General features: G+C 41.4%; 2 protein-coding genes across 9 annotated transcripts in view; both read left to right on the forward strand.

Annotated features, from left to right (window-relative positions):
- Window positions 1–16,889, forward strand: part of LOC118518149 (uncharacterized) — a 102,358-nt gene extending 85,469 nt beyond the window's left edge. For 5 of the 7 annotated variants that reach the window (XR_013448092.1, XR_013448095.1, XR_013448094.1 and 2 more), the window contains one exon: window positions 16,191–16,889. Coding sequence is in view for 2 of the 7 variants with exons in the window: in XM_078072807.1 (XP_077928933.1) it covers window positions 16,191–16,196 (6 nt within the window). In the remaining 5 variants the exon portion in view is untranslated. Of the gene's footprint in view, window positions 1–9,692; window positions 10,130–16,190 lie in introns of all 7 variants that reach the window. The other 2 variants (XR_013448093.1, XM_078072806.1) reach the window with 2 other exon arrangements.
- Window positions 16,890–19,406: 2,517 nt separating this feature from the next.
- The window catches only part of DDAH1 (dimethylarginine dimethylaminohydrolase 1), a 131,809-nt gene continuing 129,154 nt past the window's right edge, over window positions 19,407–22,061 (forward strand). The window contains exon 1 of one of the 2 annotated variants that reach the window (XM_036064707.2): window positions 19,407–19,813. In XM_036064707.2, coding sequence (XP_035920600.2) covers window positions 19,511–19,813 — 303 coding nt within the window. In that variant the 5' untranslated portion in view covers window positions 19,407–19,510. Of the gene's footprint in view, window positions 19,814–20,048; window positions 20,070–22,061 lie in introns of those variants that run through there. The other variant, XM_078072809.1, reaches the window with a different exon arrangement.

Raw genomic sequence — 22,061 nt, forward strand, 5'->3', positions numbered from 1 at the left:
TGGTTTATATAATTGGCTGCTCCCAAGTTAGTAGCACAAATATTTACAATTGTTAGATCTTCTTGTTGGATAGACCCTTTAAGTATGATATATAGTGTTCCTCTTCATCCCTTACTACAGTCTTTGGTTTAAAATCTAATTTGTCTGATAAGAGGATCGCTACCCAGCTTTCTTTTGATGTCCATTAGCATGATAAATGGTTCTCCACTGCCTCACTTTCAATCTGGTCTAAATGAATCTCTTGTAGACAGCATATGGATGGCTCTTGCTTTTTTATCCAATCTGATATTCTGTGTCTTTTGATTGGAGCATTTAGCCAATTCACATTCAGAGTAACTATTGAAAGATATGAGTTTAGTGCTATTGTATTTCCTGTAAAGTCCCTCTTCCTGTAGATTGTCTCTGTTTCTTTCTGGTCTATGTTACTTTTGGGCTCTCTCTTCTCTTACAAGATCCCCTTTAATATTTCTTGCAGAGCTGGTTTAGTGATCACAAATTCTTTTAGTTTCTCTTTGTCGTGGAAGCTCTGTATCTCTCCTTCCATTCTGATTGACAGCCTTACTGGATAAAGTATTCTTGGCCACATATTTTTCTCATTTAGGTCTCCGTGGATAGGTCTGCTGCCAGTCTAATGTTCCTACCCCTGTAGTTTAAGGAGTTCTTGTCTTGAGCTGCTTTCAGGATTTTCTCTTTATCTCTGAAATTTGCAAGCTTCACTATTATATGTTAGGGTGTTGATCTATTTTTAGTGATTTTGAGAGGGGTTCTCTCTACCCTGCTGGACTTGAATGCCTGTTTCCTTTCCCAGATTAGGGAAGTTCTCAGCTATGATTTGCTCAAATATACCTTCTGTCCCTCTCTTTCTTCTTCCTCTGGGACCCCAATAATTCTAATATTGTTTTGCTTTATGGTATCACTGATTTCTCAAAGCCTCCCCTTATGGTCCATTAGTTGTTTTTCTCTCTTTTCCTCAGCTTCCTTTCTTTCTATCATCTTGTCTTCTCTGACACTGACTCTCTCTTCTGCCTCATTTACCCTAGCTGTTAGAGCATCCATTTTGACTGCATCTCAGTTAAAGCATTTTTTATTTCAGCCTGATTAGATTTTATTTCTGCACTAAGAGATTCTCTAGTGTCTTTGATGCTTTTCTTCAAGCCCAGCTAGTAACTTTATAATCATTATCCTGAATTCCGCCTCTGACATTTTACTTATATCCGTATCGATTAGATCTGTGGCAGACAGTATTACCTCTGGTTCTTTCTTTTGTTGTGAATTTCTCCTTCTAGTCATTTTGCCCAGAGATAAATGGATGAATGAGAGAACAAAATTAAAAACATCAATCACAACCCCAGTGAAATACACACTAGACAAATCTGAAGAGGTCAGAAACCAAAAAAGAAGAAAAAGAAAAAAAAAATGATAAAAGGAGAGAATATAATCTCCCAGGTAGACAAAACAGGGTAATCCACTTGGTCCTAGGTGTATTTTGGTCTGTTTGTTAGAAGACACTAAATCCCAAAATTGTAAAGAAAGCAAAACTTATATATATATACAAAAATAAAATTGAATACAGTGAAAGGAAGCCAAAAATGAAGAATACATCTATAAAATGTAAATGTAAAAATGAAAGTTAAAAAAAGACTTAAAAAAAAGAGTTGATAAAATAAGAAACTAGTTGAAAAGGAAAAAAAAAGAAAAAAGAAAAGGGAAATTTTAAACTGAAAGATAAATGAATCATGAGAAAAAAACCTTGAATTCTACATACTATTTTCCCCTAGCATTGGAGTTTTGCAGGTCTGTGTGCTCAGTAAACTTGGTATTTTCCTGATGTTCCAGCTGGTCTTCTGGGGGAGGAGCCTGCTGTGCTGATTCTCAGGTGTTTTTGCCTGGATGGAGTTGCACCGCTCCTTGCCAGGGGGCAGGGCTCAGTGTAAGCTGCTTCTGGTTGCTCTATGTGGCTTTTGTTCCCTGAAGGCTTTCCCCACCACTTTAGAGGATGAAAATAAAAATAGCAGCGCCCCAATCTCCAGCCCTGGAGCTGAAAAATCCCAGCCCCCTCTCTTCAGTAAACTCTCAGGGAAAAGCAGTCTCCACTTTTGTGTAAGCCAAACTCTGCAGACTCCTGCTGTCCACACCCATCCTCCCAGGGAAAGGAGGAGGATCACCCTGTTTCTGCCCTTTGCAGGGCACCTGCACAGAGAGCAGTCTCCAGATCCTGCTGCAGTTCACGGTTTATGGCAAACTGAGCAGAGAGCCACTCCCAGGCTCACCGACCCTCACCAGGTTCCCCACTCCAATGCATGGGAACTCTGCCGGCCCAGGCACCCCCGTTCTTTCTGTGATTCTGGGGATCCTGAAACCACACTGTCCCACCTAGGATTCTGCCCGCTTCACCACATGAGCACCTTTCAGGCAGGGACGTCTCTCACTGGAACAGACTAATAAAAATTCTGATTTTGTGCTCCGGGGCTATATCACTTTCCAGTAGCCAGCTTAAAGAGGCTCCCTCCCCACCCCCCCACCATTTATCTTCCAATATATCCCCTCTGATTCACTTCTCTGCACCTCCTACCTTGCAAAAAGTGGTAATTTTTCTATTTGTAGAATTCCAATTCTTTTCTTACATCTCAAGTTGAATTCATAGGTGTTCAAAATGATTTGATAGATATCTAGCTAAATTCAAGGGACCAGATGAAACGGGGTCCCTTACTCTTCCATTTTGCCTCCCTCTAACGTTTATTTTTTATAGTATCTTGAGACCTAATGTACAGCATAATGAGTGTAGTTAATAAAACTATATTGTATACTGGACATTTGCTAAGAGAGTAGATTCTTGCCACACACAAAAGAAAATGTGTTTGGAGATGGATATGTTGTTAATCAGCTTGACTGTAATCATTATTTCACTATGTATATGTGTATCGAACATCATGTTGTACTCTTTAAATGTATATAATCATTATTCTTTTAAAAAAACAAGATTTGCAATAGATTGAATGCAGAAGATATGAGAATCCAGCTGTCCTCCATTTTGCAAAAATGTAAGATAATGCCACTCAGTACATATTTTTGTTTTGGAGATTATGGTTATTTTTTTCATAAAAATATATTATTTGTCTTCACCTAAAAAAATCCAAAACATTTTCTATGTAATGAGCACCATCAAAGCCAGAGTTTGATGCACATTTGAGCACAATCCTTATACTTTTCTCAGTATAAATAGCACATCTGTTCTTAGTGACATGTGGCTGAAGGCAAAACTTAAATCCAACAGAATTTGCTGGACCTTAGTTCTGATGCCATTTCTTGCAAGGTTTGAATATAAAAATGACAGGAATCTTGGAATATTTCTCCCACTCCAGAATTTTAGTTATTTTGCACTCACCAAATCTGCAAAATCTCCAGATTTTCCGTCCTCCAGGAAAGAGTGTCTAAATTAAAGAATTAATTAAGCCCTTTAAAAAACCAGCAGTTCCCTGTGGGTTGCTTTTATAATTGCCTCTACACTCACCAGCTAAAGGTCTGCCTAAGTTAACTGTTTAACTTGTTCTCAATATAACATTTACCTACCTAATTCATGCAATTGTTTATTCTGTAACTCATGTGTCTTTCTCTGTTGTCATCATCTGTTCAAAATTGTAAGGTCCCAGAAAATAAGACCTGACTATCCTTAATTTATTTTCTGTGGGGCCTAAACAGCACTATATGATATTAAACAGGTAATAATTATTTTTAGTGTGATGACAATGAAGACAGGAATCTAAAGTAGGCTGATAAAATGTGAATTTATCATGAAAACAAATTTAGTGAAGCTTTAGTGCTATTTATAGCACACAGTAGTCTATCAGCTGCTGAAAACAGTGATGAAAATGTTCAAAATAGCTAACTCCCAATAATTCATAGGATACATGTCCCTTAAGTTGCCCTACAGCCATGTTTCCATTTTTGTGACTCCAGCCAGAGCCGAGAAGGCACACAGGAGGTCAAATAAATGAGTTTTCTAAATATTGATATTTCTGATAATAAGGTTACCAGAGAGAAGGTGGTAATGATTGCTGAATCATTATTTTGAGGGATTATTGTAGAATTTAGATCTTGCTGGTCAACTTGCATTAATAAAGCAACATTCATTGAGTGCATGGTTGGTAGAAACACGGAGAAATTCCTTTTTCTGTCAGGAGCTCTGTATGGCAAGTCTGACTATGGAAGATCTTGTATCCACAGGAGAAAATCAAACTGCACATCTTGATGAACTAGCAGAGCTTGGAGGAGCAAGCCAAAGACAAAGCAGTTTCCTAGAACTGAAGAATTTAACCTTTGTTCTAGTCCTCCCTTTTGTCAGCAAGAAAACTGTCGAGGCTGATTTCAAATGAATCATCCTTGGCATTTTTTCACCCTAAAACTGCTTATCTGTCACTTCACAGAAATTGCTACTTGTCCTCGATGGTTTGCAGTACTAGCTCAGACATTGCACACAACTCATTATACCGCAGAAGCTGGAAAAAAACCCACATTATTTACATATATAAATATTAAATGTATTAAATAAATAAATAAAATTTCGCTTGAACTGGCTATGTATCAATAAACTCAGCAGTTTTAGAGTTAAGGTCTGAAACCACGCCACTTTGTCACTTAGCCGTCAGTGTTCTTCCAAGAGAGATTAGGAAATGTTTGGCTTAGAGACACCCTTTAAAAAATACCGAGAAATGCTTTTTGCCACCTCTATTAATATTACTTCTACTTAGAACATCACATTTCTTCACATTTTTTAAATGTTTGTAAAGTGTGCTTACGATAACATTTCTTTCACCTTTCAAGCAACCCCAGACCCCTTAAGCACATGTGTCTTCAGGACACACTTAGAGCATTTTCACTCCTGGAGCACATATATCTATGATCAAATACGATCACATGCTCTAACGTGAATCAAAATCAGTTTTATGACCCTACAATTAGAGCAAGTGTTGGGCTTAATGAACCAGAAGCTGAGAAGCAGATAATGAATGCCACCCTGCACAGGCTTTAGGGCTGAGTCCCCACATTACCCAACCAGGTCCACAGCCTATAATGCAGAAATCCAAATGGCTCTGCAAAGCAGGACTTTTTAGTAGCAGATTTGGTGGCCTAGACTGATGAGAAGTTTTATAGTCCTTATTCTAATAGTCCCATCTCACTACATGGGAATATTAATATGTTAGATTATGGGATGCTGGCCCAGGCCTATTGGGGGTGTTCTGTAAATACATATACTCACCATATTACCTTTCTAAAACCGTCCCCAAAACCAAAAAAGTCTTAAGTTTTGAAATACATCTGGCACTAAAGATTTGTATAAGGAATTGTTTGGGCTAAAGACTTTAACACAGAATCATTGTGGACAGTAGCTGTTAAATCTTCCATCACCTATGTATATGGATGATGAGTTGTTCTCATAACACCTTATACAAAACTGTAACACTTATCATAACATATAAATAGTTTGTTTTCAATCTAGTATTTTCTGGACTAGACCGACAACTCTTCCAGAGAGAAACTGCCTTCCAAAAAAAATGTTTATTGTTGATTTTCTCATTATAACACAAGTACATGCACCTGGAATAAAATTTGGGAAGTACATAAAAATGTGCAGAAAATAAAAATGACATAATTCTACATATTAAAGACAACCAAAGTTCCTACGCAAAAAAAAGTTTTTTTCCTATGCACATTTTTAAAATAAAACTGGGATTATACTAAAGCATTATTTTCCTTTTTCCTCCAGTTTCATTAATATAATTGACACACAACACTGCATAGGTTTAAGTCGTACGACATAATGACGTACGTACAGATCATGGAGTGATTACCGCAATATGTTTAGTTAACGTCCGCAATGGATGGAAGCATTATTTTCAAAAGCTTTATTTCTAGTGGCTACAGGGTATCCCACAGGTATGGAGTACCATGATTTATTTAACTACTGCTTTATTGTAGAGCTTTCTAGTTGTTCCCAATTTTTTAAATGAACAGTTTCCTAAGCAGATGGTCAGCCACAGTGCCTAGCACTTGGTCACTCAATAAAAAAGTATAGAATTGGTTGAAGTTATTTTCATCTACTAAGATCCTAGCACAAATAGGTTTACTAGGTTTACTTAGACACTTAGGAGGAATCTGAAAGAATGAACTACCTTAAAAAAACATTATATATATCTTGATTATGAAGGGGGCAGTTTAAGGTAGGCTGAGAGAGGCAGTGGGGATGGAGCTGCTAACAGTGTGTGGGGTGGGGAGAGGGAGCTTTGAAGAACTTCTAAGATGAATTTTGACTATGTCACAGTTTGACCTACTGAGGGAAGTGTTTCAGGGACAACAGCTTCATTCTCCCATGCTTCTGAAGAAGTAGCTCTTTTGTCACGTGATTCTGTTTTCTCTTTTAATTGCTTGCGGCCCTTCCTTTGAGAGCAGACATGTGCTCTTTGAATTTACTTGAATGTCTGATTTAGACTAATGTGACGAGGAAATATCATATTCTTAGAATCCAGTATGTGTTAAGATGGGTATAGTCATTTCTGGAAATTTCAAAATCAGATCTATGTGAACTCTTCCAGGAAATGTGACTAGGCCAGCCCAACAGGACTCTCGCCCAAGCAGAGACAAGCAGATGCAAGCTGGAAGCACCATTTTCACCCTAACAGGATTAAGACAAGGCCCAGCAAACTGAGCTAGCAATATTTAATTGTCTGGTGTTTTGATGATATTCACATGGGCTCCTCCAGAATGCCTGTTCCCAGACCATGTAGAACTAACACTGCCTGTTTTGATTTAGGGCCAAACCTATTCCACTTTCAGACTATGTGAAAATTCTCATAATACTCAAATAAGCAGTTAATGATGCAAACACTAGTCACGGTAATATTAGAGTTCAGCATATTTGTTTAATTTAATTAAGCATTTAATTTCCTTCTGGTGTTTTTTATAAAAGAAAAACAAGAGGGAGGAAAAATAATCTCAGTTATTAACTTCTTTCAGCTTTACAGTTACTACCTCTTGGGCTATAGCAAACCGTGAGTCTTTTAAAAGCAAAACACAATTTAAAGTAAAATAAAAATTATGTTTTAAACTTTCAAAAGGCAATGGAAATATAATTCCAATTAAAGGGTATATTACTTTCACCATATTCCTTAGAATAAATATTATAAAGTAATATAAAATTATATAGAATACAATATTATAGAGTGATATAAATCCTGAAGACTATTCCCCAAAATGTTAGCCCATTCTTCATCAGTTGATATTCATCAGTGTTTCCTGACAATGCCCAGCCTCTTCTCCTGATCTCCTTCTTACCAATGACCATTTCTGATGATCACCAGAATATTACAATGAGGCAGACAATGTTGCAAAGCTCAAGAAAATTGTGCAAGACTGTTGAATCACAGATCTGTACCTCTGAAACAAATAAGACAATATATGTTAAAAAAAAAAAAAAAAAAGACGAAGAAGACAGCAGGAGGGGAAGAATGAAGGGGTGGAATCGGAGGGGGAGACGAACCATGAGAGACGATGGACTCTGAACAACAAACTGAGGGTTCTAGAGGGTAGGGGGGTGAGAGGATGGGTTAGCCTGATGATGGGTATTAAAGAGGGCATGTTCTGCATGGAGCACTGGGTGTTATACACAAACAATGAATCATGGAACACTACATCAAAAACTAATGATGTAATGTATGGTGATTAACATGACAATAAAAAATTTAAAAAAAACACAATGAATTATCATCTCACATCTGTTAGGATGGCTATTATTAAAAAGAAAAAAAAAGAAATATTAACAAGTTGAAAGGGAGGATATAACTGAAAGGATAATCCCTAAAATTAATTAGGATGTGAGAAAGAGTTCTTGGCAAAAAGTAAATTAGAGTTGAAACATCTTTCTTTTCTTCTTACAAATGCATAAAAGTGCAATTCTGGTTTTTCTACATAATATTCTTATCCCTTTTCCCCCTAAAATGATGTAGCTATCACAGATTGCCCACAGGGTGGAAAAATTGCTTTCCAAGGTAATCTTCCTGTTTTTGTTTTTCTTTCTGTATTTTTGAAGAAAATCTTTCTCTAAAGGCCTTTCTAATTTTTTCTGCTTTTGAGTTGGCAGATGACATAGTTAATTTTTTCTCAGTTATAATAAATACATTAAAAGTAATTTAAAAAATGAATGGAAAATTGAAGCCCATATGTTAGGATATAAAAGCATAAAATACCCTAGACTAGTAAATTATTGATAATCTGTGCAGCATTTTATACTGATGCATATTGATTTGCTGGGATGTTTAAATAAATTATCAGGAAAATTTAATAAGTAGCTACATATATGACCTGTATGAACACAAATTTCCATTTTTCTCCAGCTTTCACAAAGAAGTTGAAATATATATATATATAATGGAGATAGTAATGTGAATCATAAATCACATTTAAAGAGTTAGATAATCTTGGCATGGTTAGTCTTGATTTACATTTAAACTATACTCATATCTGTGATACCACCAAGAAGTATTATATTTTCTGCAGATAATGTTTTCTTAAGGTAGTTTTTCATGTTGATTTCTCTGAGTCTAGGTGACTCTCATGTAGGACATCATTCGGTTTGTAGGGGACGCTTTTCTAGTTGTAAAAAGCTACAAAAGAGGCCTGCAGGCAGGCGGCCAATCATTGGCAAACTCCCCATCATTGGGGAAACACACTTGGTGGAGCCCTTACCTTATATGAGGCTCTCAGATGGGCACTGACACTCAGTTTCCTCACTTTTAAAATGAGTCAGCAATATCACCCACATTCCAGCTGTAGTACATGGATTTCTCTTTCCTTTCTTCAGACACATTAAGCTCCCTCTCACTTTTTGTCTTTGCTAATATGCTCCCTTAGTTTGGAATGTTCTCTCCAATCTTAGTTAGTACTTACCCATCCTTCAAGTCTCAGCTCAAAAGTCACCTCCTCAGGGGCGCCTGGGTGGCTCTGTCATTAAGCATCTGCCTTTGGCTCAGGTCATGATCCCAGGGTCCTGGGATCGAGCCCCGTATCAGGCTCCCTGCTATGCAGGAAGTGTTCTTTGGGAAGCCTGCTTCTCCCTCTCCCGCTCCCCTGCTTGTGTTCCCTCTCTCGCTGTGTGTCTCTCTCTGTCAAATAAATAAATACAATCTTCAAAAAAAAAACAAAAGTCACCTCCTTAGGGAAGTCTTCCTTGATCCCCCAGACATATGGGATTTCTACCATTATATGTTCAGGGTACCCAGTCCTCTTCCTGTATAGCACTTAGTTTATAAGTATTTAATTATATGATTAATAGCTGCCTTCCCTGCTAGACAATACTAGTGCCCAGCACTAGTCAGTAAATAGTGCTAGTTGTGTAAATAAATCTATATGTACGGCCCCTGATTTTAATTCAGGAAGTTAGCAAAACTTCAGGAAATTGAAGGCAAATTCTCTGAAAAAGTTATATAAATACTTTGCTGGAATAACGGAGCTTGGAGAATAAAAGCATGGCTGATTAATGATGGGCACTCCTTCCAGGAAGAGGTCGTGTCTGTTTCTGCTCTCTTTGATCTGGACAGGCCGGTGACAGCTTTGACCAATACAGGATGACAGAAATGAGGCCATGCTAGTTCCATGTGTAGCCCTTAAATGGCTCAGCAGTCTCCACTTCTCACCTCTAGGAAAGCAACCAACAATTAAGAATTGAGACTACTCTGAGACCACCATTCTGTGAGAAGCCCAGGCCACAGGGAGAGGCCCTGGAGGAAGAGACTCAGTGGAGGGAGAGGCCAAGGAACACTGAAGCACTGAAGATGTGAGTGAGGAAGCCATCTTGAAAGTACATCCTCCAGCTCCAACTGGCTCAACCAATTCCACATGGATCAGACATGAACCACCTAGACAAGCCCTTCCCAAATTCCATTTGGGAATTCAGAGGGATTTACAAATAACTGGCAAAATAAAATGATTGTTTTAAGCCACTAGGTTTTGGGGTAATTTGTCATGCAGCGATAGATAACTGGAACAAAGAGCAAGAAAAGTAAATTCATAATGATGAGGAGCTGAGGAAAGATGATTCAGAGGAGAAAATACAGAAAGGGTGACAAGCACCTCAGAGGTAAGAGTACAGGTAATAGAGATGGTGAGGCTTTCTCCATAAAAACCACTAGAAGTTTGCAAGCTACCCATTTATGCATAATCCTGGTCCCAGTTTAAAGGACCGTCCACTATAATTTTACAATGGTGCTGGCAAGAAAAAAAGTGTGGGGAAATAACCTGACACCATTTTTTTACATGACTTTATTTATAAGAGTCGTCCCTGTACATTGTCAAGCAAATGGAATTTATTTAAGATGCAGTAGATTTTTCACCCAATACTCAGTACAAGAAGGTTCCCATTTGGTGGGGGAAGTTGGGCGACAATTTTGTTGTAATGAGATTTGGCCTAGAACGGGTATGTAAAGCTTTACCCAATGATGAAGGGAATGAGAAAAAGAAAAGGGAGTAACTTTCATTGAAAGCCTGTTACTGTCAGGATTTGCATATTTTCTTCTTCTCCTTCTCCTTCCCCTCCTTGTTCTTCTTCATCATCATCATCGTCACAGAAGCTGATAACATTTGTTGAGTGCTTACTCTATATGCTATAAAACTTTATTTACATGGATCATATCAGTCTTTATAACACCATAAGGTAGGTGTCATATTCATTTTACAAATGAAAAACTCAAAGCTCTGTGTATTAAGTTGATGATCAGGATTGTATAGAAGCCAAGATTTGAATGAAGGGCTATCTGAATACTGACTAAACCAGTGAGAGAACAGGCCCCACATGTGTCATATTTGTTCAAGATAATTTTATTTAATCCTTTTAATGCCCATCTTAGGTGGGTATTACTATTCCTGTTTTGCATACAAAGGTCTTAGGGTCAGAAAGGTTAGGCAAATTGTACAAGATCACACACCTGCGACAGAGTCAGGATTCAAACCCAGACCCTGAACTCTTACTACTGCACGGCAATTAACAGGCATTTGGAGCAATAGAATCATAGACTCTTGGCCTACTATAATCCTCTTATTTTATAAGAACTGAAACCCATTCTTATGAAGGTGGGCTGATGAGAGTATAGAAAGGTGCATGCTATCCATTGCTTTAATTAAGTTATTCTCTAAACACCTGAATTGACGATTCAGTGATAAAAAGATATGTCTGTCTGCCAAGAGCTCCTCAACTAGCAAGTAATACAGCACTGTGATGGGAGTGAAAATGGATACAGGTCCACCACATCCAGCTTAAGGGACTTGGGGAAGTCTTCTTAGAAGGGGTGATGCTTTCACTGAGTCTTAAAGGAGTCCTAGGAGTTACCCAAGCAGGGATGGGATCAAGCACATTCCAGGTGATAGAACACCATGTGCAGAGGTCCATGTAAGACAAACGATGGGGAAGTGACCAGAATGAGGATGTGAAGGGGTGTCTTGCAGGCCATGATAAGACATTTGGACTGCATTCTGAGCATAGGAGAAGCCACTGGAGGATTTAAGCAAGAGAGTGTCATGGTCAGATTTGCAGTTTAGAAATACCACTCTGGATAGGAGGGCTGTTGCAATAATCCAGGAGACCAGTAATTATATTCTGGACTAGGTAGTGGCAGAGTAGTTGGAGAGACATGGATGGATTTGAGCTTTTGTAGGAAGATTATCTGTCAGGAAATGATGATTGATTAAATGCAGACGCAAAGGAGAAAGCTAAGCTAAAGATAATGTTCAGATTACTGGCTTGAGCAGCTCTCAATGGAATGGAAGGAGAGAAGGATCCTGGGAGTGAATGGAAGGGGAAAAGGATCCTGGGAGGAACAGGATGTGTTCCTGTGGGCATGTTGACTTTGGAGTTTCTGTGGGACAGCCAAACAGGGGTGTCTTCTAGGCAGCTCTGATGCACTGGGGAGATTGCCAGACCAGAAATGAAAGTCTGGGCATCGTGGGCATTGAGAAGGTATTTGAGTCATGGGCCTAGATTAGTTCACCCACAGGAGGAAACATGTAAAGTTGGAGGAAAAGAGAATGAGGCTAGATAGCTCTGGGAAACACTAACATTTTAAAAGCAGTGGGATAAGGGGCGCCTGGGTGGCTCAGTCGGTTAAGCGTCTGCCTTCGGCTCAGGTCATGGTCCCGGGGTCCTGGGGTCGAGTCCCGCGTCAGGCTGCTTGCTCCGCGGGAAGCCTGCTTCTCCCTCTCCCACTGCCCCCTCCCCCGATCATGCGCTCTCACGCTCTCTCTCAAATAAATAAAATCTATAAAAGCAGTGGGATGGAGGAAGGGAAGGGGGAAGAGGAGCAGAGGAGGAGAAGGGGAAGAAGAAGCAGCAGCAGCTCGAGGAGAGCAGCACCACTGATGCAGAGGGGGAAGCAGGCAGGAGGATTCCCAGGACATGCGTGCTCTGACGCCAGGCTAAAACCGTGTGGACTGTTACCACAAGAGCAAACATGACAATTTCCTGGAATGACAACCCTGGCAGTTCATTGTTTTTCATAAGGAAATGAAGCAACTTCATTTCATAAAGAAATGAAGGGGGCTTATAAAAGCCCAGGAGCATGTACACACACACACACACACACACACACACACACACCAGTTTCAACTACAGAGAAAGGTTTTTCTTTTCTTCAACACTTAGATTACCTAAAATTTGAAAAGGTTTTTCCCACAATCTATTTCTGCCCCACAAACATACCTTTAAGTAAGAAAGAACCATACAAAATAGTTCTGGAAAGACAGTGTTGCGAAAAGCTCTAAGAAACTGAAAATAAAAACAATTCTAAAATGTCAGGGCCACAGTAAACTTTGCAGATCATCATAGAACTTCACAACTTGTTCAGACTCGATACATTTATGTAGTATTCTGTACTGTTCAGGATACTTTGATTATCTCATTAGCCACTAATGTGGTTGTAATGAAGTAGATGACACTGGCATCAATGGGTTATTACACTGCTAGGAGAAAATAATAAGCAGCATAAAGGGGAACAGAAGGGGGTATAGAGGTCTAGAAAGGGGAAATGTTCCTTGTATGGGTGGGGGTAGGGAGAAGAAAAAGCTGAGCTTTGAAGAGCCAAGAGCACTTATTGAGCGCTTATGGCATCCCCGTTACTGAGGTAAGACTTTGTATGTTATCTCATTTGAAGGACTTGGGTGTGCTGCATGGTGGAAATGGGCATTTTACACAAAGGCAGATGGAAACTTTGGTATTCATCACAGTGCCTGGTACAAGAGCACAACACTATTAATATTAGGGGTTATCATTAATTGAAGACTTCATGGTGCTGGGCACAATAAGAACCTTTGTCCATGCTATCACATTTCAGCCTCAAAACAACCTAGAGATTAAGGTATTATAACTCCCACTTTCCATATAGCTCTCATTTACATATAAATTTAAGTGGGTCACCCAAGTAAGCTCCCTGGTGAAAAAACAAATGGCATGCTCAACTACGAATTTTGAAGAGAATGTTTTTAGAGGTATGGGCAGGGTAAAGACAATGAGCAAGGGATGTGGAGGTACCCAGAGACTAGCAAAAACAGGAAGCCATTGCCACCCCCAGATGTAGATAATTTGAGGAACACCATTAAGCAGTTCAGCTGACCTACAGCAAATCAGCTGCTTCCTTCCAGAACATGGGGGTTAGGAATTCTAACTTTGCTGCTTTCATTGACATCTTTACATTAAACACACCTGTGATGGTTATTATGTTGGCTCTGCCAGGACCTTCTACAGCTACTCTGATAACATTCCAATGCCAGGAAACACTTTGAGAAACCGAAGAAAGTGGATGACCCTAAACACAGCCTCCTTATACATTGAATATTGCTAAACACTCTTTCTGAAAATGCTGAATTGACCTTTTTTTGGCATCTTTTTTTTAAAGATTTTATTTATTTATTTGACAGAGAGAGACACAGCGTGAGAGGGAACACAAGCAGGGGGAGTGGCCAATGCTGAGCCGAAGACAATCGCTTAACTGACTGAGCCACCCAGGCACCCCTTTGGCAGCTTGCTTTTTAAAAAATATTCAATGTCATGTATTTAAAACTGGGTTTTGGAATGTGTGCTGTTTATTACTTCCATGTAAATAGTTATCAGAACCCAGCCAGAAGCCGGAATCACCCAAAAGGGGCCACCAGACAGAAGCTATGACTATAGAAGGGTGTGGATGTTGTAGAACCATGAAAAAGTAGAAAAGGAGTGAGAGGAATAAATATGTTGACCTCTTTCTCCCCTCTTACCCTCCAGTCTCTGGTAATTGCCTCCCATTGGCCAAAGTCAACAATAATGGGATCCCAGGTGGTGCAGTCCATGAAGATCAGTCCTCCTGGACTTCGAGCAAGACAGAAAATGGTGAAGCATGGGTCTAGGGCACACCAAGGTTACACAACTAGAATGCAGGAAGGCCAGGAGCCAAAGTCAGGTTTATCATGCCTTAGTTACTGCTTATATATATTCCTCTACCATATACATTGTAGGTTCTTGATAAATATTTGTTTAGTGAATGAATTCCCAGATGAAATTTGAAGAAACTGAAGTTAGGAGGCTACACATCTTGACTTTAGAAACCAGAGCCCTGACTACCCCGAAACCATCTTCTAGTCTATAACCTACTGCCTGCCCATTCAACGAAACATCATTTACTCCTTGGATGTCAATGAAACTCTGTAACAATGGGTGTCTTCCACTATAAATTGTTTTTGCATCAAATTTAATGATTGTTATGTGGAAACACTCAGGACTTATTGTCAGAATGCATACTTATGGTACTTACTTGATCCAGTATTTCTAGCACTGAGATGGATGAGGACACACTTGACCCCCTCATTCTCTTTTAGGATTCCCACCCCCACCCCTAAACACCCATTCCCCAATGAAAGTAAATCTTTAATCTTCTAAAAATAGAGTAAGAAAGGACTAAGGCAGGAATGTCTATTTTAATCCTGAAATAATTGCTATCTGAAATTGACTCCAAATGTAAGTACCAGCAATATTATCAATGGAAAAGAAAAGTTGCCTTTGTATCAGTGTCCACCCAGGAGAATAGAAACAGCTCTAGGTCTTTCAAAAGGAGGAAATTTAAACAGGGAATTGGTTATAAAGATCTTAAAATGTGCGGAAGAGCAAAAGAGCAATTTGACCATAATAAACCCTACATTATTGGGGCACCTGGGTGGCTCAGTTGATTAAGCATCCAACTCTTGATTTTGGCTCAGGTCATGATCTCTAGGTCATGAAATCGAACCCCGCATTGGCCTCCCTGCTGAGCATGGAGCCTGCTTGAGATTCTTCTCCCTCTCTCTCTGCCCCACCCCCATGCATGTGTGCTCTACATAAATAAATAAATAAACCCTACGTTGTCATTCATGACTGCATCCCCAGTGCCTAGCACAGTACGTAGCATGTAGCAAGGGTTTAACAAATATGTATTGAATCTATGATTACATCTGTGGGTGAGATTTGGTCTGTCAGTCTAGGAAAGCCATAGGTTCTGTTGGAAAGCATTAGGATACCTGTATGAGTCTGATAATTCGGTGAATGTGGATATGTGGTTTGACCTTTGGTAGGAAGTCACATTCAGAGCCTTCTATTCACAAACTGTCAATGGATAATATTTATTGAACTAGTTGCTAGGTACTATTCTGGGCACTTTTCTAAGCACCTTGTATTGCTAACTTAACCTTCATAGTAACCCTATGATAATGGATTCATCGTTTCCCGTTTTACAGATGAGGATGAAACTGAGGCAAAGAGCTTTTCAGAAACAGGTCTAAGATCATACGAGAAAACAGCAGAGCCATGCTTCCACCCACAGTTTGGCTCTAGAGACTACACTCCCTCTCCACACCATTTGTCTCTTCATTGTTCAAGTGAGGAAAGCTTAACCTACCTTTCTACCTTTATTTCCCATTTTTCCCATTGTACTCTAGGGCAGAACCCTGTTGGCTGTTTCTGTGACCTGTTGCCTCTTCTTCCTGGGCCCACAGAAGACTGTATTTCTCAACTCTTCCCTGTGATTATTGTAGCTGTGTGACTGAGTTCCAGCCAGAGGAATGTGAGCAGGGATGACATGCATCACTTCCTGGCCTGGCCCATTAAGCCTCTCACACATGGTGCTGTATGTTCTTTCCCTTTCTTTCAGCTTTAGGAAGGTGAGCATGGTGAGCTTGGGTGCCATATTTTGAAGTGTTGGAGCCACAAAATGGAAGAAGGCTGGATCCCTGCAGATTTCTGGGAGAAGAGTCAGGAACCAATCAGGACCATCTGTGTTAGACTTTAAGCGAACAAGAGATAAACTTATACCAATTTCATGCCACTATATTTGTTGGGGTTGTTTGTGGTAGCAGCTCGAGTTATCTTAACCAATATGTGTGTGCATTGAATTGATCTATTATCCCTGGAACATGTGTCTGGCTTCTGCACGTACTTTTCCTTAGAATTCTCATTCTCTCCTTCCAATTATTCACATCCTAAAAATTATTCAAGGCCTAAACCAAGTCCATTCACCTCCAAGCAGCTCTCTTCCACACCCATCAGCCACAGTGATATCTCTTTCCCCCAATTCCTATAGCACTTTCTTGTCTATGCCTTTCATGTGCCCTTGTCATAGCTTCAATTTTGGATGTCTTGTTTTCCCAGGGAGGTTGTAAGCTCTTGAAGGTTAAAGATCATGTTTTTATGCTTCTTGTATGTCTCTGAAGTATGTAATATGGTATTGTGCCTTGGGAATTTTCAATAAATATTTGCGGGAAAAATGAATTTATAAATGTTGGGCTCAATAAAATCTATTTTCCTAAAAACAGTCCTTCAGAACTCAAGCAGGAAGGCATGTAAACTATAATTTACTGGAGTTGGTGTTCTTATTATTCTTTTCACTGACATATACATTCTAATGCTTTTTGACAACTGCTTAGAGGAGACAGAAGGCATGCTTATCAAATTTCAGATGACACAAAACTAGAGGTAATAAATAATGCACAAGACAACAGAATCAAAACTAGGCAAGTGGGAATGAAGCAGATAGCATTTAATAAGGATAACTACAAGATTAAATTTTTAAAAACCAATGGCCCAATTTCAGTATGGAAATTTTAAGAAAAAACTTTCAAGTTTTAATTGGCTGCTGGGCTGACATGAGCCCAGAGTGGTACAGGACCCCACTCAAAGTTAGGCTCAGGACACTGAGTGGCAGGCAAAATATTTAGGCTCTAAAAGGGTACCAGCATGAATTAAGGTCGCTAGGCCAATTGGAGGTGGATGGAACCTCAATATTGGGTAAAGGGGGGGAACAAAGTCCCATATTTTAGCCAGGTCAAGCTCAGCACATGGGTTGGCTTTCAGCTGTAGCATTAGTGGGAATCCCTGTCCGAGGCCACCATTAAGTGATTTCTGACACTACCTTAGTACTGATAGGGCAGCCTGGGTCCCCTGAGAGTTTTGCCTCAGAAGTAGAACAAAGTAGGTCTTAAAGGTTTGTTATTTTAATTTTGGCCCCACTCTCCTGTGTCAGGGTCAGAACTGTCCTTCACTTAAGACCCCTCACTTTTGAAGCTGAGAAATGCCATGTCATCTGGCATTTACATTCAAGTTACCTTTGAGACCGAGGCAGAGGGGCGGTGGGGGAGGGCGGAAATCACATTTTCTCTGGCTCAGTTGGGACAATCATTCCAGGATCCTCAGATAGATCTGCTCCTAGAAACCCACATTTCCTAAAAACTGGGATCAGAATTCTGGCAAGAAGCCTGTGGCCTAGGCCTTGGCACTGGATCATCAAAAAAGTGCATACAGTCTTAGGCGGTGTGAATAGAAGCCTAGCATCTGGAACAAGGGTCCTGCTGTCAGTCTGTGCTGGTCGTAACACACAGGAAGAATTGTTTCTATTCTGGATACCATGATTTAAAGGGATACAGGCAAACTGGTGTATGTCAAAAGGAAGATGATCAGAATGTTGGAAACCAAATCACTAGTTACTTTTTGATGGTTCAGGCTCAAGGCCTAGAAGGGGTCAAGATGGTGGGTGGGAGGGTGGTGTCAGGCAGCAGAGATATGAGAACTGTCTTCAGATAGCATGAATGCAATCTTGTGAAAGAGTATGAGCTTGTTAGGTAATGCTAGAAGACAGAATTTGGACCAGTGGGTTTTAAGCCCAAAATGAAGATTTTAACCATTATAGCTCTTCAAGAGTAGAATATGCTTTTTAAGTAAGAGAGGTTTAAAATGTTCAAGTAAAGATCTTATGACTGTCGTATTTGTTTTAGCTGGAATTCAGGACTTTTGGATGGGAAGTTAGAGGACTTCTAAGGTCTCATTCAAATCTAAGGTTTCATGATCTAATCAATCTTTAACTTAGAAATGTGCTCTAGAATCTGAGGAAAGAAGATTATTACCTGAGATTATTTTGGAGTTATGGTTTGGTTTTTGAAGTGGATTTTCTCCTCAAAAGAAACAGAATCCAAGGATTATTTAATCTGCGATATGTGAAGGGAGAAAAATAGTGCCATTAAGGAGGGAAAGGCACTCCCTGAGGTGTATGGAAAAAGAAACGTTCAACAAATACCACGGGAATTGCACCGAGTCTGTAGAGGCGTGAAGGGAATGCCAGGGAGAAGGTTGGAAACCTTCTTTCCTAGTGAGGAGAAGTTGTGATGCTGTGTTTGTCTGGCACTGGGCAAGGGAGCGCTTGTCTAGAGTGGGTAAAACACGCTGGGTCTTTGCCTCCCTACATCTGCGGGCCCTAGAGACAAACACACCAGAATCACAGTGTTCATGACGACTGATTGTCCTTGAAATACTGTGTTTCTATACCTCTATTCTTCTCTCTACGTGTGTTTTTGGACTCTTGCTCTTTCTCACAGACGGAAAGAAACACATTCTTTTTATAATCTCGTCTCACCTGGGGTGAGAGGTCATTTGCAGACCTGGGTAGGAAAACAGATTCGTACGCTAGGAACTGGGGGTGGTACCACGTGCTGGGCAACCTGGGACCAAGAGAGGAGGGAGAGAGGTCAAAGTATTTATCCACAAAGGAATCATCCCATCCTTTGCCTCTTGACCACCAAGAAGCCCTCCAGTCACTCGGCTCAAACCATTGCACGCTCTTCACGTGCACCTGCCGCGGAATACAGGTAACCTCAGGTCCGGGTCCACCGAGGTCCCCCACCTGCACACAACTCTGACGCTCCTCGCTTCCTCGGCCCACTCCTCGCGCGGTGCTCGCCACTACAACTCCCGTCTCGGCCGCAGCAAACCCGAAAGCGCCGGGGTGGACGCGCGGGTTGCGCGCGGGCCGGCGCCGGGAGCTCTGGGCATGCTCAGTCGCTCGGGCAGGGCTCCGGGCGCGAGCGGGGCTCCTTCTGCACCACATTCATCTGCTGCCAAGGGGAGCCGCCGGGCGCTCGCAGGCTCGGCGCGCGCTGCCCGCGGGAGGACCTGGCCGCCGCGCCCCCGCCGCCTCCCGGAGCCATGGCAGCGCTCGGCCACCCCGCCGCCTTCGGCCGGGCCACCCATGCCGTGGTGCGGGCGCTGCCCGAGTCCCTCTGCCAGCACGCGCTGAGACGCGCCAAGGGCGACGAGGTGGATTTCGCCCGTGCCGAGCGGCAGCATCAGCTCTACGTGGGCGTGCTGGGCAGTAAGCTGGGGCTGCAGGTGGTGAAGCTGCCAGCCGACGAGAGCCTCCCCGACTGCGTGTTCGTGGAAGACGTGGCCGTGGTGTGCGAGGAGACGGCCCTCATCACCCGACCCGGGGCGCCGAGCCGGAGGAAGGAGGTAACTGCCGGCCCGGCGACGCGAGGGGCGCGGCCGGGGACGCGCACCGGGCCCTCCCCCGCCGCCCGCGCCCGACTTGCGGGCGGAATTGGCCCCCGGCTAGTTCAAAACTTCTCATTTGGGGGAGAGGGTGTGTGTGTGAGAGAGAGTCAGAGAGAGAAAGAGAGAAGTTCATTGTTCACGCCTCCTGGTTGTCGGCGCAGCTTGGGTGCCTCCTAGACAACCCGACTGAGTGTGGTTGTGCGGACTCCCGCAGGTGGGTGGGGTGGGGAATCCATCTCACAGGCATTTTTATTTGTAAAGATTAAACAGTGGTAAAGACAATGCAACTCTGAGTGTTTCCCCGGGAGCGGGGCCAGGGAAGGTTTGCCGCTCCTGGCCGGGCGAGGACTCTGGGGGAGGGGGGCGGGGTGGGCAGCGCTGGTTGGTGACATTGAAGCCCCCAAGTCCTGCCTAGGGCTCAGAGCAGCGCGGGCCAGATGAATTAACCGGGCGTCGGTGCCCACAGATCTAGGGCGTCCCGAGTTACTTTTTAGTGGTGGCGAGTGAGTCCGGCAGAAAGGGACGAGTGTCAGGGGAGTGGTTTGTTGGTGAGCTGTGAATACGTGCTCGTGAATAGGCTGGGTGTGAAAAGCTGTCCTCGGTCTAGGGTGTTGGGTTTGGGTGTGTGTGTCTGTGCGTTTAATTAAAAATGGTTGTTTGACAAATTCCATGATTTTTACTCTGTTTTTAAACTTATAGCAATTAGAGCTTTTTGTGTTCTCAAGGGAAAGTGACTACTTTAAAATATTGCAGCTTGTGAAAATGGGTGTGATGGCTTTAAACCCAAGGTAGGTGAGTGGGGAGAGAGAGAGTGAGAATGGATTTTAAAATGCCATCTGGCCTGGGTTCCCCTTATCACCAGGCTAAAAGCCCAGGCTCAGGACTCTCCGTTTCTATTGGCACCAAGTGGCATTGCAAAAAGCCGGTGGTTTCTTTCATATCTGGACAGTTAGGGATTTTCCCCCCTATTTTGTCTTTATACAGTGGGCATTAGAAATGCCTCATAGAGCTTATAGTTAAAATATGCTTATTCTACACATGCTCCACTACTTAGTTGATAGAACCATACATGGGCAGAATAAGCATATTGCTTTTATTTCTTACTGAGACAATTAATTCAGCTTTTGTTCACCCTACCTTAGCAGAAAATAAAAAGAGTAACAGGTTCTCATTCTCTTTGCTTTTTATTTCCTTTGCCACACCTTTGAGTTGTTGAGATGGCCCACTCTATTTTAAACTGATAAGCATTTAAACCATTTAAATACTTTCTAGTGTGTCCTAGGCCATATGGCACAACCGTGGTTTGTGCTTTAAAGTGTAAAAGGGATTTCAGAAACCCTTTCAACATGGTACTCCTTTGATGAGGGTTGTCCAATTTCCTGTCAAGAGACTGTTGCATGTTTAATCATCTATTTCATTTTATTCCTATAATAAAACCTTCCAAATTTGGCCTTCCTGATTCTCCCCTGTCAGATTTTGAGGCGTACCTTTTAATTTGGCTTCACTCTTATATCAATCTGGTGGCTCTCTGCTAGAGGGCCACATAGTGTAGTGAATAGGAATACCAGACTGCATCTAATTCTGTGACCTTGGGGAGTGTTTCTTGCCTCATCTTTCTCACCTGAAAAGTGGACATAATACCTATTTCATAAAGTTGTTGTACTAAATTTATTAATCCATCTGAAATTTATAGGATAAGACATTTCATGAGTGATGGTTGTTATTATTTACTTAACAGTGGGTCATGGAAGACTTACTTCTTTTTGAGCAGTAAGAAGTCTACTATATACTAAGGTAGTTACAGTGAAATTTCCCCTTCCCATGGTGAAGGGGAATCATCTTCACCCCTTAGGATCCATCCTAATCTGCTATGTAGCACTTCCTCCCAGCTTGAGTTTCCTACAGGTGCATGTTGTCTCCCAAAAATGCCTTTGCCATTACACATGATCTGAATCAGCAGAGTTAACAGATCTTTCAGCCAGAGAGAGAAATATGGGCAGTTGTGTTGGATGGGGTTACTTCCAGAAAGCAGGGCTAAGCAGGGTAACTAACACTCTTTGAAATCTCTCACAATACCAGTTCACTGGCTTAGTTGTTGGGTGAATAAATGAATGAATGAAATGCTAACTAGCTAATATTAACAAGCTGATAATAATTACTTCAAGGTCCTCTTTGGACTGTTGTATATACTTTTCATGTGACACCT

The sequence above is a fragment of the Halichoerus grypus genome, chromosome 5 (assembly GCF_964656455.1).
Source record: "Halichoerus grypus chromosome 5, mHalGry1.hap1.1, whole genome shotgun sequence".
NCBI lineage: Eukaryota > Metazoa > Chordata > Mammalia > Carnivora > Phocidae > Halichoerus > Halichoerus grypus.